Genomic DNA, 19747 nt, shown 5'->3' with positions numbered 1-19747 from the left:
TAATTCATTTTCTACTAATTAATAGTTTCATGTTTTAATTAATAATACAATGTGTAATATTTGTTAACAAGCATATTTTATTTTTTAAATGAATAAATTATTGTAAAAAAATTGATATAATTATTCACTTTTATAGCATAATACGGCTGGTATTAATTGTGAACAGTGTGCTGATGGATATTATCGAAATGCTAAACAGGATAGTTATTCTCATTGTCAAAAATGTAAATGTACAGCACCTGGAATGACTGGAATATGTGTAAAAGATGGTTCACATTTACAAGAAGGATTGGTAGTTATTTTTAATTTGCTTCATATTTATTTAAAAGCATCATTTTAATTTAAATCTTAAACATACTTTAGAAAAAATCTTTTATTTCTAAAGTTTTAAACTGAAACATTATTTTGTGATATGAGTGTTTTAAAATATATGTTTTGGAGTAGATCTAAATTTAAAAGATAACTGAAAAATATTAATAAATTTATAAACTTGATTTAAAGTATTAAAAACAGTTTATTTTTCATTTATCAAGGCACCAGGAGATTGTCTATGCAAAGAAGGTTTTACAGGAAAAAATTGTAATGAATGTGCAAAAGGATACAGAAATTATCCCTTCTGTGAACCTTGCCCTTGTCATTTTGCTGGAACGGTGGATGGAACAACATGTGAAGGAAGTTGTACCTGTAAAGTATGCATTACAATTTTCTAATTTCTAATTTATAGACTATGATTATTTCATATTAAATTTTTTGTATTTATATTATATAGATAAATGTTGAAGGAATTAGATGTGATAAATGCAAAAAAGGATATTATCATTTATCTGCAGACAATCCTGATGGATGCTCACCTTGTTTCTGTTTTGGAGTTTCTAAAAACTGTACTTCAAGTGATTGGGGTATTGAAATTGTAAGAATATTTTGAATCAATAACAATTTTTTAAATATTTGATTTAAAAACATCAATCAAATTAATGAATTTATCTTATTATTTTGAATATAAGATCACCTCACTTTGCAAAAAGAAATTTTCGGAAAAAAATTATTTTATTATTATTTTGAATTTTAAAAAATTACTATTTTGAGATCATTTCACTTTAAAGATCCACTTTTAGGGGAAAAAATTGGATGATAATTAGAAGTAATTATAATTTTAAAAAATTTATTAAAGCAAACAGAGATTTGTTTCTTCTCTCTGCAGTGGAATTTTATGCTGAAAAGTATACTTTTCAGTTAAAATTCCACTGCATATCAATGTAAAATACATTTTACTGTACACTGTTAAAAGTATAATGATGCTGAACTCTCTCTTTTTAAAAATTTTGTACTAAGTCCGCTTTTTCATAGAATGGTCTTTAGTTGTTGAGCCTGTACCTGTCTTCTTTCTATCTTCATTTAACTAAAGAAATGCAGAATCTGAACTTAAAGCCAAACAACTGCTGAATTATTGGGCTATAATGTGACTATGTAATTAATAAAATACTAAATAATTTCTATCTTTGTTGCAGTGATTTTCTTAATTAAAATTACACTCTCAATTATACTCAGGTTTATTTATTAAAAATTTCTTAACAAAGTGGAAATCCTCTGTTTAAAAAACATCAGGCTTATTCTTTAAACAAGAAGTTTAAAAAATCAGCTTGAAGCAGGACTTGAATCTGCAACTCCCACTTACCATATGGACAGTTACACAACCCAGATAGACTGATTCTTTTCTTCCAGAACCTTCTAAATTAATTGTTAAAATATTAATATAATTATAATTATTAAATTTAGCAAGAGATTGAACCTAACACCTACCTCTAGTGCCAAATTACCTAGCATTTAATTATTAATAGTAGTAGTAATATAACCTGATATAATCAGCAATTGTTTGGCTTAAATATATAAGTATGAAGTTTTAGATGTTGATATTTGTATAAAAGTATTACTGTTAAGTACATTATTCAATACATATTATACATATTTCAATTTATTGAATGTTGAATTCTGTATATGACAATAAACATAATTGATTTAATCAAATAATACTTCTTTAATTAGAAATATTAAAAAATAAGTCTTTATATATAGATAGAATAAATAGAACAAATACTGTACATAAAAGATATGCCTTAAAAGATTTTTTTCTCATTCACAATTTATTTTAAAAATTTTAAGTATTCCACATTATTACCTGAATTTTTAGCAACCACAAAATATTTTTCAGCATAGTTTCCTTTCAAATCTATAATTTTATATTATGAGACATATGCTTTTGCAGTATTACTCTACATGTCTATACCTCTTTATTTTGGAAATGACTTTCTGATTGTCTTTGAACTTTTTACATATTACAATGACCAAAAACAATGTGGTCAGAAGGAACAAAATCCAGACTGGAAAGGTAAGGAGCCAAGACAATATATTGAATTTTCCATGAATAATATTTTAGAATGTAGACATGTGTTGTAGAAAATGAGAATTTTTGTCATATTTTGTTGAAAAGAACCCGTTTAGAATGCTGAAATGTTTTTTTGGCTTCTTTTACTGCTCTCTATGTAGAATGCATATTGCTCACAGATTCCATTTTCAAACACTACTAACTCTGTATTCATTTAATAGAAAATCTAGTTAAGCATACAAGTATATTTGATTCATTTGGAGTTATCATTGTAAAGTAAATCCCAGAAAAAACTGGATGATGGACATATAAATCAATAAATAAATAAAATCAATACCTTAAATTACTCCAATTATCATTATTTTATTCATATTTTCTATTTCATTTTTTCTTGTTTTATGGTGTTTTAATCTTGGATAAATCTTTGAGAAAATATTTATATTATTATTTTAAATTATGTAAGGAAAATTATTTTCTTCATTTAGCTTCTTGTTTGGATCTTTATCAAATTATTATTTCAGCAACTCAATAGTGCTGTTTTTTCCCAAATTTATCACAATGTGTATTTAATAATTTGGTTTGTTCACCAAACTTTAATATGTAACAACTGTTTAACAACTGAAGATGGATGATATGAATTTAAAATGCATTTTGTTAAAGATACTTAAAAAAAATAAAAAAGAGATTTATAACATACAGTAGTCATTGTGATAAGTTTGGGGAAAAAACAGCACTATTGGGTTCCTGAAATAATAATTTAAAAGTTATTTTATTTATTTATTTTTTTTATCATCATTTACATAAGAATTGAAATTTTTTAAAAAGTTGCAAGTTTCTTCATTGAAAATTCTTCAAAAGTGTTAGAAATGACTCAATTCGTGAATACACTCAAACCTGTTTTTGTGTGGTCTTTTTTTGTGCGATTTTTTATACGTGCAATGTGTTTTGTGCAATTATTTTTGTGCAGTATACCAATTTGATTGAAATTCATATACCACACACAAAAAATCACACAAAACAAATTGCACAAAAACAGGTTTGACTGTATTGTTTTGAATATTATAAATAAAATTTATAAGCTATGTTTTCTCAATTAGAAAATTAATAAATATTCACTTGATATTAATTTCTCCAAGTTTTATTGTGTTCTGTTTATTTTGGCAAAGCATTGATTATTTTTTTGTGAAAACTCTAATTAAAGTAAATATATAAATTTAAAATTTTCAGATTACTAAAACAGAAGGATGGTTAGTAACAGATATCGATGGACATCGAATTGCTTATCCTACTATGCATAACAAGCAATTTATGATTGCTAATGATGATATGCTACCTTATGATAATTATTATTGGTTAGCTCCAAAAGATTATATAGGGAAAAAGGTGAGAAAAATAAAGCATGACATGCGTTAATTATTATTAAGAATATCCTAAAATATGTTAAATAATTTAATATTGAGAATTTTTTCTACATCTAATAATAAAATATCCTATTATGTCTGTACATCTGAATCTCTACACAAATCACTTTTTTTTTATTGGTGGAATCTGCTGCATTTGAATTCAAATTTTTTTTAAATAATTAAATTTATAATAATTTTTTAGTTTCAATTCACTTATATTCAAGAAAATAAGTTACTTTGAGGCTTTGTCTAGTTTAAAATTGATGAATTTTATGTTTTATTTTGTCATTTTGATAGGTTACAACTAATATGTGTAAAAATGCTAATATCTTACATATGTTAATACTAATAGTAATCTCAAATATCATTTTTTAACTTGAAGCTTATGGTTTAAAAATATATTATTTTTGCTTTTGAATCTGTTCAGAACACACTTCTCCTGCTGTTCTGACTAAATACATATCATTATTGCCTCTATGTTGATAGTCTAATAAGTTTTTGCTTTCACCTGAGATAAAACTGATTTTTGCTACTTGTGTTTCCAGAATGGTTGCCAATAGAAAGCACTTCTAGCACTGGAATTTTTGTATGACCTATTTATAAACAACTATAACACACTCACTGTCAGTATAAAAATTAATTTCCCTACCAATATACAAGCACTCCTCACTTTATGACTGAGTTCCATTCCAATGACTACATTCTTAAGTGAATTGGTTGATAAGCGAGGAGCTTGTGCTGGGAATATAGGATCACTTTAAAATTATAAAATTATAAAAATTATGCAACAAACTTCAAAGTTATTCATAAAAAGACATGCATATGTACATATTATCATTTGTTTATTTGGTTATCTGGAGCTGTAAAGGGTCCAGGTAAGGGAGATGACGATGATGAAATAGAAGTTGTACTTTCAAGGGCAGAGATCCTGGATGTAACAGTCAAAAAGAAACTCATAAATGTGGTTTGCTTTGTAGTCTTTTTTCTTGATAAATTTCTCTATAGCACTTTAAAAGTTTCCACATTCAACTTTATTAAAATGTATTCAGTATTTGGATCTGTAGCCTCAAGTTCCAACATAGCCAGATTAATTTTGGAGAACACATCAGCTAACCCATGTATTGTGAATTTCTTTTTCACTTCTTCAGTTCTTTCTTCTTCTTTCTTCTTCTTCCTCTTTCAAATGCTGCATTGCTTCTAACTCTATTAAATCCTCATTTGTTAGCTCTCCAACAGCATAATCCACTAATTCAGCAATGTCTTCCTCTTCAACATCTAAATTAAGTGGCCTGGAATTGTTTGAATTACATCAGTTTGTTCAAGATTGTCAAACGATTCAATATTGTTTGTGAAACTTTTTATGCATTTTTTCCATATGCTTTGCATACACTTATCTGTCACTTCATCCCAAGCCGATTCAATGTTTTTAATGCAATCTAAAATACTGTACAATTTCCAAAAATCACAAAGGGTTACTACATCATTTTCCATTGCATTGGGAAAAAGTTGTGCGCAAATAAAATGCTGATCCATTGGCTGTAGGACAGCAGTTGTGTTTTTAGGAAGATACCTTTACATCAGGGTGTAGATCATCAAGATGCTAGGGGTGACCTTGAGCATTATCAAACAGGAGAATAATTTTAAAAGGAATTCCCATTTTCAAACAATAATGCTGGACTGAGGGTATGAAGCAGTTCAAAAACCAATCTTCAGATAAAGTTTGTGTCATCCATGCCTTTTTATTTGCATGATAGTAAATGGGCAGATTGTTTTTACTAACGTTCTTTAACGCATATAGATTTTTTAGTGATAGATCAGGAAAGGCTTTAACTTGAACCAAGCGGAATTCTCTCCCAACAACAACGTGATCCTGTCCCAGTTTCAAGGCTTTTAAAAGTTCACTCATCCCATACCAGAAGGTAAGGCAATGCCCAGTTTCAAGGCTTTTAAAAGCCTTGAAGCTGGACCTGAAATGCCTGAAAGGTCCTATATGAACAAAGAAGGTAAGGTAATGCCTGGTTTCAAGGCTTTTAAAAGCCTTGAAACCAGGCATTGCCTTACCTTCTTTGTTCATATAGGACCTTTCAGGCATTTTTTTCCACCAAAGTCTGTTTCATTCACATTGAATATCTGTTCCAGGCAGTAGTTGAGTAGCTGCCTTTTTAAATTATTTCATCCAATTCATTAACAAATTTTTCTGCTGCTTCTATATTTGCACTTGCTGTCTCACTGCTGATTCTCCAATTATGTAGGTTGAATCTTCGCCTAAACTGTTGAAACCATCCATGGCTTGCTGTAAGTGATTCTGTCGAATTTTCACCCTCACATGCCTTCAAAGTCTCAAAGATACTGCATGCCTTAGCTTGAATTATTAAAAGGCTTATTTTGGCATATGCCTATAATTTCTCCATCTCATGAATAAGACCTTTTCACTGTTTAGTTATTATGGCTTTAAATTCTGTCAATGATTTCACTACCTCTTTAACTCTAACTTTATCCTTTAAAATCGTTGAAATTGTCAAATGTGCCAATTTCAAATCACATGCTATTTCATTTATTGTTTTACCAGCTTCATAGTTTTGTATGATTTTTATTTTTATTTCAAGGCAATAGCTTTCCTTCATTTCTTAGCAATTTCTACAAATAATGCCATTCTTTTTCTTTTCTTCGACATCTGTACTATTTTCGAGTTACAGTCGAATTTTCGAGTTCGTTGTAAAAAAAACAAGGTTACACAGTGACTGCTTGTCGGAATGAAACTGACTGAAAAAGTGCATAGCAAGCCTATAGTATGCTCAGTGCGCATGTCACCATTCGCCACTGACCGAGAAAGGGGATTCCTCAAATTGCAGATCAAAACTCGATTGTTTGTAAGTGTGAGTGGTCATTAAGCAGATAGGTCGTAAAGTGAGGAGTACCTGTACTCAACATTTTTTTTCTTATGCTTAATCATAACATGTACGTTAAAAATGCCAAAGAAATTTTTGCTGTCATATTCTTTTTCCAAAAAAGTAGAGCATGATACTCAGTTTGTACTAATAAAAACTTAAAACTTAATACAGAATACTAATGTAAAACCAATGGATGAAATATATTCTTTGAAATGTACAATAAATAATAAAAATAAACTTCTTTTTTTATAAACAGGGCAACAGGGTGACTACCTGTTGCCCTGTTTATAAAAGCAATGGGTGAAGCAATAGGGCAACAGGGTCACTACCTGTTGCCCTATTGCTTCACCCATTGAGGCAATCCAGAGTTTAATAACTTCTATAAGTATTTTACACATAAAAATTATCAAGAATTATATAGTCCTCAAAAGAACTTTGAACTTAAATGTGTAGTAATTTATGGTGTCATCTATATAACTTTATCTGATATATAAGATTTATTTATATATAATAACAAATTAAAGCCTAGAACATTCTGTACAATTAACTAAAAAGCTGAAATTAAGGGCTATTTTTTATGGTATAATTTTATATATTGTTAAAATAATCCATAATAATATACTAATTTTATTCTATATTAATTGATTTTTTAAGCTGTTCTAATTACCTTGTTATCTTTTTATATGACTTTTAGTTTTATTTAATATTGTTGTAAGAAAAAATAGGCTTGAATGTCAATTTCCAACAATAATTGTAATAATATTTATATTATTTTAACTGTGTTTTATTATAATCTTTGATGATGGATAAGCATTTAAATTTCTATTGATACTCTTATCAATATAAATATAATGACTATAAGATAATATATTTATTTTTAAGTAAAATGCAATTAACTAAAAATTTCTCTTAAAGTGGTAATAACATAATAAGATTGAACATCAGAAAACTTTCTAAACTAAAAAAAAATATAACAGATTAAAAACAATTTGAATCATATTCCAAAAACAAGGGTTGGCTTGATGGGGAGGCAATCAGGTAACTGCCTGTGACAAACTGAGAGGGGCAGCAAAATGAGCATTTAAAAACGTTCAAAAGAAGAAAAATAAATAAAAATAATAAGCTGAATACAGCAAAGTCCCATAAATGTACTTTTTAGTTGTTTATAAATAGTTCATAAAAGATTGCCAGTGCTAAAAGTGCTCTATATAGGCAACTGTTTAGAACAATTGCCTATAGACAGTTGCAGGGACAGCAAAATTAGGTTTTTGCACAGAAACAAGTTACCAGCAAGTCAGCACTGAGCATAGAAATGAATTTTTCACAAAATAATATCAGAACAAATCACAATGATTTGGAGTTTTATCATTCAGTTGTTATGGTAATATTTATATTCTAATCAGAATAACCTAAAAATCACACAAGAAGATTAAAGAATTATAAAGAAGGTTTATTAATTAAAAACCAAGATTCAAAAATCATACATATTTGACAACTAACTGTAGAAGTCACATACTGAAAGGTTGTGTACTCCTAAGTTGAAATAGCCATCAAATATCATTATAATTAATTTTTTAATTCTCAAAAATGAATAATATATATAAAATTTAAAAAATATTAGTATATTAATTAATTATTTGCATTGTTTTTGTTTGAATATTATTACATGATAAAAATATGATTTATTACGTAACTTGTAATCAATAAAATTATTTAAGTTTATCAAAGTACAAATTACCGAAAGTAGTTTGTTGCAAAAGTATCTTTTGTGATAGTTAAAATAATATAAATATTTTATAAAATAAATTAATAATTTATTGTATATACTTAATTTTATAGTTATATTCATATGGAGGAGAATTATCGTTCCGTATTAGGTATATCATAGCTAGAGGTGACACATCAGGTCAATATACAGAAGATCCAGATGTGATATTAGAGGTACAATAATATATTTAAACAATGTATCTTTAATATTTAAATATATTTTACTTATAAAATGTGAAATCTTGATTATTTAATATTGTACTTAGGGTAATAATGTACGTCTTGGATATAATTGGGGTATGCATCCAGAAGAAGACACCTTTACTATAAGAATGCCTCTGAGAGAACAGAATTGGTTTTATATTACAAGTACAGGTCGAGCAAGTCCTGTTAGCAGAGAAACATTTACATTTGTTCTGAATAATGTAAACAGACTCCTTATTCGTGCAAAATTTCATACAGATCAAGTGGAAGGAATGTAAGAAAATATTTTTTTATGATGTTTTAATAAATAATATGTTTTAAGTTTATATATATATGTATGTACTGTATATGTAAACTTAAAACTTATACATATATATATGTTTATATTTCTTATATAAACATATATATATATATGTATAAGTTTTAAGTTTAATGTAAACATGCTCCACTTTTACAGAACTATTTTCGTTTTATATAAAATTTTTAGGATTAGAATTTTATCTTCAGAATAGTTATCAAATTAATCTGTAAATAATCTCTTGTATATATTAATTTTAGTCTATAATTAAAAAAACAAAGATAGTTGTTGATTTAGTTTCTAGTGTAGTGTCATTAATGTTAATTTATCCAAGTTATTTTATTAAGTTATCCAAAATGGCAATCTTGACTTCATCTGATACTATAGTAGATGAAGTTGAGATTACCATCTTAGCATAGTTTAGGTGAAAATAATGTGAAGCATGTACCATTTTTGTTAAAGAGAAAAAATGTGCCAGGAAGAATATTAGAATGCTGTGACACAATTTAGAGATTTATGGAGAAGATTTTGACTATACATATAGTACAGTTGAAAATTATAGACTTGTTTCAGTAATAAATAATGATTATTCTGGATAGGAGTATGTGATATTTTGTATTTCATCTGTTTATTCAAGAGAGTGCTGACTACAAAGTTTTACTTACAAATGTAGACTGCCAGATGGTTAAGCTGTTGCACGTAGCATCTTAAATAGATAACTAAGACTAATTATAGTAAAATCATTTTTAATGAAGCAAGTAAGATAAGTATAAAGCACACAATACAGAAACAAGACAAAGGCATGTTAGCCACATGCAAGACAAAGGTATCAAATTCTCTAAAACACACAAAATCCTTTTTGTAGGGGCACTAACTTTACTTTTTAACAGAAACTGTAAATACATTAGTTTACCACTTTGGGGTGATTCCAGTCCAGGTCTATTCAGAATATCTTAGAAGTGATTCTATATATGTTTTTGCCTCTTTCCTTACCAGCACTTTCTGTAGTGGACTTGGCCCATGATGGGCAAGATTAAAAAAACTACTGAAGAAAAACAAATTTTAAAGATTCCTTGCCCTCAAGATGTAAGCATTTTCATTATATAATCACTTTTCAACATTCTGGCAATTTTATTATATTTTAGTGATACAAAATTTCACTATAATAATGTATTTTAGTGTCCCCACAATTGTGAGTTCGGGGACCTAAAATCCCTCTTCTCTGACACCAGTGTGAGTTTTCTGACTTTCGGAGGGAAAATGGTTAATCCTGTGTCAGGGAGAGCCTAGGGGCTGTTTGTATGTGGGTGGTGGTGCTGGAGGCAGAGATGACACAAGTCCTTACAACAAAAACCGTTTATTGTAGCAAAAAGTAACTTATTCTATACAAAACAATTCATTCCAAATTCAAAGACTGGTTAGAACGATTGGCAGTTCTGATGTCCTGAGTGTTCAATGTCGTTCCTTGGAGATTGCTGATCGAAGGTAGCCCCAAAACCATTACAAGTAGAGGAGACCCTGGTGGTTGTTTTAGGCGACACTAAGTCAGTAGTGGCACAGGTTAAGGATTGACATAATTAGCAAAAAACTGTATCTTACATGTTGACACACGGCGTCTTGGTTATTTGGAACGTTAACTAATTGAGTGCGATGTGTCCTTGAATGACAGGGATATCAGTCTCCATTCTTTTATTGGCCATTCCGATTGGTTGATTTCCCTCATCCCTGCTTTCTGAGTGGCTGGTTCCTTGTTACTAAGTTTAACGGGACTCTCACCTGGAGCACAGGAGAGGTCAAAATCAAAGCTGAATTCAATCTCCCTCTACGATTTATGAATCTGCGTTGCAATTTTAACATAAACAAAAAGTGTCCAAATACAAACATTTTATTTTTCTGATTTTCTTAAACAATTACATTTTTCTCTAAATTAACTGATTTTCATGGGTTTCGTGATGGTTCGGACCTATCCAGGACCTCTCACAATTATACTGACAATCAAAAGCTACTTATGAATGTTAGAGCATATGCATCAACACCAAAGATGAAAAGTCAATTTCATAAGCATGAGAAGCCTGCTAGGATGCTCTCCTTTAACCATGCTGTCATCCAGTTAGTGTCCAGGAATTTTATGATAATGATCATTTTTAAATCCAAGTTTGATGAATGTGCATTTTTCCTTCAGTTTTCAACTGTTTTTTGAACATTTCATTTAAATTTTATTCCTTGATGGATGCATGTGCATTTTTTTTCAAATATAATAGATATTCTTCAAACATTCTGTTAAATTTGACTGGAAATGTTAGAAATATACTGTATATTCTTTGCAGGACTAACACCAAAGTTTGTAAGTGGTATTTGATTTGTTCTGTTCAGTTCTATCCTGGAAGTGTTCTCATTACACTGACTTTTTACTGAAATTATTGTTATGTATTATAAAGTATCATGATAATTGTAATGATTTATATTTATGTTTAATTTTACTATATATTGAGAAATTTAAATAAATTTATTATTTTTATATATAAAATATTTATTAATCGATTTTTATAGTTTAAAAGACATTGGATTAGAAACTGCATCTAAAACTTCCAAGAGCTTAAAGAAAATGATTGCTGTCGAAAAATGCATTTGCCCATTAGGCTATACAGGACTATCTTGTGAGGTATAATTTCATTATCATTAATGATTTACTCATCTTAATAAATATATTTATTATTATTTTTATGTATTTTAAAGTTATGTGTACCAGGTTTCAGACGCGTAAATAGTACATTACCTGGAGGTGTTTGTCAAAAATGCGATTGTTATAATCATGCTGAATCCTGTGATGCTATTACTGGAGAGTGTCAGGTCAGATACTATCTTATTTTTTTAACTTCATATTATATAAACTTATAAAATGTTAATTTATTTTTTACTTAAACACCAAATACTTCTACATTAATGGGGTATGCATGGTTTAAATCTTGTCACTTGAGATGCTAGTATCAGCTTGATGTATACTTAACTTCTGGTAGTGAGTGAACAGTGGAAACTGAATGGGAAGTTTTAATCTACTTATAAAAACATGGACTTACCGAATGTACAATTTAATTAAAGAATTTTATTGTTATGTGCTGCTTAGTTAAGAAAGAAATTAAATGAATTAGGGGTCAAGACAACAGTCAAAGGCAGAACTTTTAGAAAGGTACGCAAGCTTAAAATAATAAGTATAAACTGATGCTTTTACTGACGCTATTAAAAGTTAATTTTATTCAGTTTCTCTATCTTGTCTGCAATAATAAGTAAATAAATAATAATAATTAAAACAATTTTATAATGGTATGTGAGGCTCTAGACAGGTTCGAACCTCACTGAAATTCGCATTAAAATCATTTATTTTTAAGGACAAAATTATTATTATTTTTTTTTTTGAGAAAAAAATAGAAGTTAGAAATAGTTTTTCTTAATGAAAACGATGTAAACTTTTAAACAATAGAACAATAAAAAACAAAGATCAACTATCTCTGGATGGAAATCAAATTAAACTTCGATTTTGACCTCTCCCATGCCCTCGAAAGGTTTTGAATTGTCACCAGGTGATGAGGAGAGACCAATCAGAAAGTGGAATCAGAGGAAATCAGATAAAATCTGAAAATTCAAATAAATGGTTTCTTGTAACCGTAGAGTCTGTCTCAGTGCTGATCACCCAATATGACCCTTCGTGACTGTATGACCCTCGTGATATTTTTGCCCTCTTGATTGGGTTTCAGAAACCCTACAGGTTAAGTGACAACATGTGATCACTATAATATGGTTCAAAAACAAAAAATTTTGTTATGTTTGTGTGCTGGAAAATAAACAAGTAATAACAAACTCTTGCCATATTTCTTTATTCCAAATCAACAGATCAAACATCAAATAATAAAAATTCTAATAAAGTATCTTAAGAATAATTATAATATTTATATTTTAATAAGATAAAATTTTCATTATAGAATTGTCTGCATCATACCACTGGAGATAAATGTGATCGTTGTTTACCAGGTTATTATGGTGATGCAAGAGAAGGAACATCAGGAGATTGTAAACGATGTGCTTGTCCATTAGAGAACCCAGAAAATAATTTTTCTCCAACATGCAGAGAAATTTCACCTGAAGCAGGTGTAAAAGATTATATTTGTTTGTTATGTCCTCCTGGATATGAAGGAAATAAATGTGAAAGGTAATATTAAAACTACTATGAATTAGTTTAAAAACAATTAAAAATATTCAATCATTTGGAAGAAAGCCTATTTTTTATAAATAAACTAATAAAAGAAATGACATTTAAAGTGAAATAAATTGAAAATTGAATAATAATCAATTTTTTCAATTTATAAAATTATTCCATTTTCAAGTACTTTCACGCATTTGTTTTTATGATGATTAATTAGACCATATATTTACTTTTAGATGCAGTGATGGTTATTTTGGCAATCCTAAAGTTCCTGGTGGTTTTTGTCAAGTCTGTGACTGTAATAATAATGTAGATACTTCCATTAGTGGTTATTGTGATCATGTTACAGGGCAGTGTTTAAGGTGTTTGGGAAATACTGGAGGATGGAACTGTGGTGAATGTTTAGACAGACATTATGGCAATCCAAAACTTCAGGATTGTAGACGTAAGTACTTTATTTTTTTAATATTTAGGTAATATGGAATTGAATTAAGTGTAACTGATTGTTTTGTGCTGAAAATAATTTTATTCATACACTGATACTAGTTTTATCTGTCATAGTATGGATTATTGTAACCAGAAAGTCATAAGGCAGAAACTAACTATGATATTTACAGGATCTTCCAAAAAGAATTTTACCATTTTAAATTACTGTAATTATGTTAATTATTACCCATACCAATCAATAGTGGAAATGTCCTAGTTTCAGCTACCACCTGCATACAAACATCTGTTTGTCTACTGCATGTAGAAAGTGCCATAAACAAACATGGTGATTCCACAACTGAGAAGACATTTTGTGTTTTACATTCACAAGGTCTGAATCATTCATCGTTGTGCAACACGATTTTCAATAAATGTTTGAGTTTATCAGACAATTTCAAAGTGATCTACCATGAACTGATTTTTGACTTTACAAACTGCAGAACACAAAACACTCTCTCTGTGAATTACCACTTTTGTTTATGGTACAGGAGGGTCTAATGATCTGTTCACTTGTTTATAATCGATCAGCGCAAATTGCAACCGTCAATCTCGTAACGGTCAAATCGTAACGGTCAACTCTTTGATAACAGGTGCGTGTCTGGGAATTGTAACGGATAAGTTACGGCGGCGCTGATCGATTATAAACAAGTGAACACATCATTAGACCCTCCTGTACTTCCTAGAGGCAACAAACAAATAAACGTTTGTAGCATTCTTTTTGGATAACTGTACTCACAGTTTTCTTTGGACTAGTTTAGAAATGCATTGCTACTTACAGAGTATAATATATTTGATTTTTTTTATAATAATTTTGTTCTATGATTTCTAACTGGATATGTTATCTAATTGTTGTACCAAGGGAGACACGTATTGTCTATGAGACATGGCCTTTGTTTCTTTGTAAACATAAATAAATAAATAAATATAAAACAAATCAAATTAATCTTTTTCATAATAATTTTATTTATTTAAAAAAAAATCATTGTCTTCAGTTAGAAAATAATCAGAATAACAATGATATAAAATTATGCTTTATTCAAATAAATCCAAATATTTTTGAGCTTTGCTCACCCATTTTCATAAGCATAAATTATTTGATAAACATTTAATTTAAGTGTTTAAAGAATTTACTCTGATAAATTATAATTTTCTTATAATTTTGGATTTTGATTGAAGTTTTGGAGATGTCTGAATAAAATTATATTAAGTAAATATGAAATGTACTGTTATTGACCTTACATCTTGTTCTAGATTGAATAAATTATAATTAAATTATCATCATCATTAAATATATAAATTATTTTAATTTTATTTTTTTATAGCATGTGACTGTAATCAGCATGGCTCTGAATTTGATGAGTGTGATCAAACCACAGGACAGTGTATTTGCAAGCCTAATTACCTTGGAAGAAAATGTGATAGATGTGCTGTAAGTTTATAATTTAATTATAAATTACTATTATAATGTGTAAATAAAGCACAAGTTGTGAGTATGATATATGTAAAAAGTTAGTTTATTAAATTATTTATTGTTAATCTTTTCACTGGCAGGTTTGGTTCTTGCTTGATAAAACCTACTGGCAGGTTAATCATGTTAAGATTATCAAGTATGAGAAATTCTTGGGAGAATCAGATATTATCAGAAATAGCAGGCACAAAAAATTGCTGTTCTTGCCAGTGAAAGGGATAACTATCTTCATAAATACAATATTACAATATTAAGTTTTTTAAATTACCAAATATTGAAATATAAAAGACATATGCAATTAAACAAAATGCAGAATTAGCCAACATAGAAATTTTTTATTTTGTTAATGAGCCTTATGAAAAATTGATTGCTTTACCTTATTTAACCTTATAATTATACAATTAGACAAAATACAATTTTAACAAAATACAATTAGACACTATATAAAATGTATAAATAACTTAAAATTCTTTCATAGAAGCTATTTTCTTATATTTCTAATATAGCTAAGCATAGTAACCTTAAATAAAGATTGACATTTACTCATTTACTTTCTCTTTTTTTTTCTATTATTTAAGAACAGAAAATATATTTTATTTAGTAAAATCAGTTTAATTTGTAATGTCTGTAACAATGTATGAAGGGAATTTATAACCTATCATGAGCAGTTGGATGTGAAAATCTGAAAACACCCTGGAACCACACAAAAATACAAAGAAATGTTATAAAATTATTACGTGAGATTGTTGATATAAAGACTTGGCAATTTTATGTCCAAATAAGGAAATGTTTGATCTAACGAGAAAAAAATGAAGAGTAGTTTTCATATTTAAAACAACAGAAAAATGAATTATGTAAGTCTTAAGATTAACTGTCCCCGGTTGAGGTTGCATCAGTTGTCAATTTTGACCATTTCACAGCCAGGTTCCAATTGTATTACACCTGGTAACAAGTGATGACCAATTAAATGGTGTGGGTGAGGGAAAATAACCAATTGATGTGGTTGATCTGGGACCCAAAAATACCTATAAGAATTCAAGTTCCAAGGGCACAGAGAGCTTCATCACCAGCCTTTCAATTGTGCACCTTCACCTTAGTGCAATAGTCAGCACTGCAGACTTTATCCAAGCTTCTTTGTCACCTCCCACTTTGGAATACATTCCAACACAACACTGGGGCCACCAGCACCATCATCTCAGTCAACCCTGTCAAGTGCGACCAACTTCTGATAGAGACTGAGGAGATCATCATCAATGGAATTTGTACCTCCAACAAAAGGGAAGGATACCCAAGGACTCAACTGTGACCAGCCAATGCATATCAAAAATGGGTATGCTATTCAATGTAATAGCAAAGAGAGTATAGAAAATCTACACACTAAATTGAATAAGGAAGTAAGAAAAATAAAATGGAATAATTATGAAACACCTGTTTGTAGAGAGAGTTGACAGATTGGAAAAAAAAACTGTAGAGAAAGCAAGGTTTTGGACACATGAGCGGATCAGTTGCAAGAAACTTTTGTAATGTATAAAAATGAATTTTTATAAATCAATATATATACTTTTTAATTGTTTTATTACAATAATGACACTTGAAATATTTCTCAAATTAAAACAATTTTCAAAAAAAATTTTTGATGAATATTTTATGTAAGCTGAAAAGTAATTACTCACCATTAATGATTTTAGAGTCAATTATTTCTGTTTTATTGGAGCTGTTCAAGCTGTAAATGTTGTCTGAAGATCTCCTATAATGCAGAAAATGATAGACTTTAATGATTGGAGAAATGGTTTTAAAATGTTTAGAAATGAAAAAAAAACATTATTTTGTAGGTATTGAATCATTTAACTTGACTTTTGTTGTTGCATTTTGTTTTATTGCACACATCTTTCTTTTAATTAATTAATAAATATTGTAATATATTTTAAAAAGTAATTAACAATAAATAACATATAAAATTGCATATTTATATTAGGATGGATATGGCAACATTGAAGCCGGTTGTGTTCCTTGTTGGTGTAATCGGATTGGTGCAAAATCAGAAACTTGCGATCCAATAACTGGCCGTTGTATATGTAAGCCAGGTGTATTTGGTGCAAGATGTGATTCATGTCTTGAGAATCATTATGGATATTCTGAAGAAGGATGTAAAGGTGTAATATTTTCTTTACCTTTTTTTCTCACTTAATCAAATGATTTACACTTATTACACAACAGTATTTGTATTAACTCTAGCTATTTTTTCTATTTTAGTTTTATTAAACTTACTTCAGAAAATTATAAAATATATATTAAAGTACAATTGTTCAGACCACTTTTATTCTTTGTCTTATTTTAATAGAATTTTTCATTCTTAATTTATCCATTTAAAAATATTTTAATTTCTGCATAAAATGTTTTGATGTATATTTACTTGCATTGTAAAGAATTAAAAGTGTTTCTTTTAGCAGTTTTCAAATATTGCTAGTTTTATTTTAAAATATTTATAAATGTAATTATACTGATAAATTACTTAAAAATTAAACTAATACAGGGTGTGGCTAAATGCCATTATTGTACTGTACAGTTGTATTTTATTTTATATTAGAATATATATTTCCCTTTCTTTCTTCTTCCTATTACTATTCTCTTCCCTTCCTGGAATTTTCTCCCAACCAGTGCTTAATGGCGCAACAGCAGGTGGTCTCTTAAGGACAATGGGACGGTATGCGACCCTCAGGGTAGAACAGGGATCAAGCGGTCATTCTTTGGCTAGGACTGGATGAGGAAAGACACGCCAAAGGTAGCTCTCCACCACGTTTTTGGGACCACATGGAGACGACAAAGAGGTGTGAGGGAAAAAAGGAAAATCCCGATCAAAAAAACGTTCAAGAATATTTTTTTTTGTCCACGTCTGTTAAGAAATTTATGTTTTAGAGAAGAAATTAACATTTTTCGTGATTAAGAAGAGATCTGTCCAACATATATATATATATATGTATATATCGCACCAAAATAACACTGAAATATTTGGGTACCTCTTTCTTTTTCATTCTATTCTTTACTTTATTCTTCTACATTTATCTATCATCCTACATTAATTATAATTAGTTATAAGTTTAGTTGTAAGATATACATATATTTTAATTACTCTTAGTAGGCTGGTTATTTTGTAAAAAAAGAAAGGAGTCATCGCGAGATTTAACATATGTCGGTATTCTCGCCATAGTGTCGGTAACTATACTAATATATATACCTGTCGGGGAAAGAGATTTTTTTTTGCTGGCATCCCACAAAAATTCCCGTATCCTGTTACGCGAATTAAAGATTCTGATTTTAAAAAATTCCAGTTTCTTTGTGTACGGTATTTGCGCACCTCACAAGGATATCTGTGAAGTGAGTTCCACTTTGATTTACTTGTAACTTGTTGTGTGGGTGATATACCTGGATGCATCAGATGTCACATATAAAAGATTATGTCACCTAGTGTTTTTGGTGAATATCAATCGTGTGCTTCCAGGATACTGGACAGGATGCATGGGAAGAAACAACAATGTCCTTATTGTGGTTGTCATGGAATTTATATTTGCCAGTGATTTAGATAGTGCAGATAAAACAAATAACACCAAGGTAACTGAACAAAGTTTTATTTAATAAAGAATGTCATACACTGCTTGGACCATGTATACAGGACTCTATGCGAGCTGAATACTACTACTCTTTTTGTTCCTCCTCAGCACACTGACTTCTCTCATCACTTGGTCTTTTTTTCTTGGTATCGTCCATTGTTCTGTCACTGGTAAATAACCAGATGTGGAACCTGGGGCGTTGCAGGTGCAAATGCCACATCTAGAATATCATGGTATTTGCATAATAAGTTTTTGAAAATGGGACTTACTTTATAAACATCTTGTGTTTACAAACATGATGAGTAGACAGTCTTCATGTTTATATAGATGATGATAATGATTTGTATAAATGATAGTAAAGACTTTAACCTACTGCTCTCAGGATCCAGATTTGAGTCTTGATTGGAACCTCATACTTTAATGTACTGTTATCCATAATATAAAAAATGGCCTTTTAGTGCCTGCAGAACAGAAGAATTAAAATAATGAAGATTCTTTTAACTAGAAAACTTGAATGGAAATTTGTGGAAATGTAATGAAAAATAGGATAGTATAGTTTAATAGTAATTTCTAAACTAAGATATGTGGGAATCAGAAAATGAATTTCAAAAGTTTCCTTCAAAGACATAGATAATGTGCCAATCTGGTGAGTTGAAAGTGTGGGCAAGAAGAATTGAGTGGACAGTGCATGAATATCAATGAAAGTGTGAAGATGAGTTTTCTGTCACAAAGTTTAGTTTAACATTATTATTACACTTTTTCTATTTTAATAATAATAACCAAATATTAATTGTTAAATCAGAGACTGTTCATTTTATGCTCAATTATTCCCACAGATATTCTAAATGGTTCTGTTTTTAATTATACTTTAACAATTTTCCCAATTCTTTATCCTAAAATTTCTTCTATTGATGGAAAATGAATAGTTTTATTCCAAAAATTTTATAGAAATTTATTAAAATTTATTTTTATTTTTAATTAAGTAAGTGCATTTTAATTGGTTTTAAGAATCAGTCTGAGGCCTCTTTTACTTAATTTTAT

The 19747-nt window shown here is 29.0% G+C and overlaps 1 protein-coding gene across 1 annotated transcript in view; it reads left to right on the top strand.

The window, feature by feature from the left end:
* LOC136975509 (laminin subunit alpha lam-3-like) overlaps positions 1 to 19747 on the top strand; it is a 108888-nt gene that overhangs the window by 28342 nt on the left and 60799 nt on the right. Inside the window, 12 exon segments of the mRNA XM_067270571.1 lie at positions 137 to 292; positions 534 to 689; positions 770 to 910; positions 3611 to 3766; positions 8517 to 8618; positions 8711 to 8922; positions 11497 to 11608; positions 11683 to 11796; positions 12924 to 13150; positions 13381 to 13589; positions 14953 to 15059; positions 17074 to 17251. Coding sequence (XP_067126672.1) covers positions 137 to 292; positions 534 to 689; positions 770 to 910; positions 3611 to 3766; positions 8517 to 8618; positions 8711 to 8922; positions 11497 to 11608; positions 11683 to 11796; positions 12924 to 13150; positions 13381 to 13589; positions 14953 to 15059; positions 17074 to 17251 — 1870 coding nt within the window.

The sequence above is a fragment of the Centruroides vittatus genome, unplaced genomic scaffold (genome assembly GCF_030686945.1).
Source record: "Centruroides vittatus isolate TY-2023 unplaced genomic scaffold, ASM3068694v2 contig_374, whole genome shotgun sequence".
Classification (NCBI taxonomy): Eukaryota; Metazoa; Arthropoda; class Arachnida; order Scorpiones; family Buthidae; genus Centruroides; species Centruroides vittatus.
Note: the sequence above shows the minus strand (reverse complement) of the source record. Positions and strands in the feature narration are given on the sequence as shown.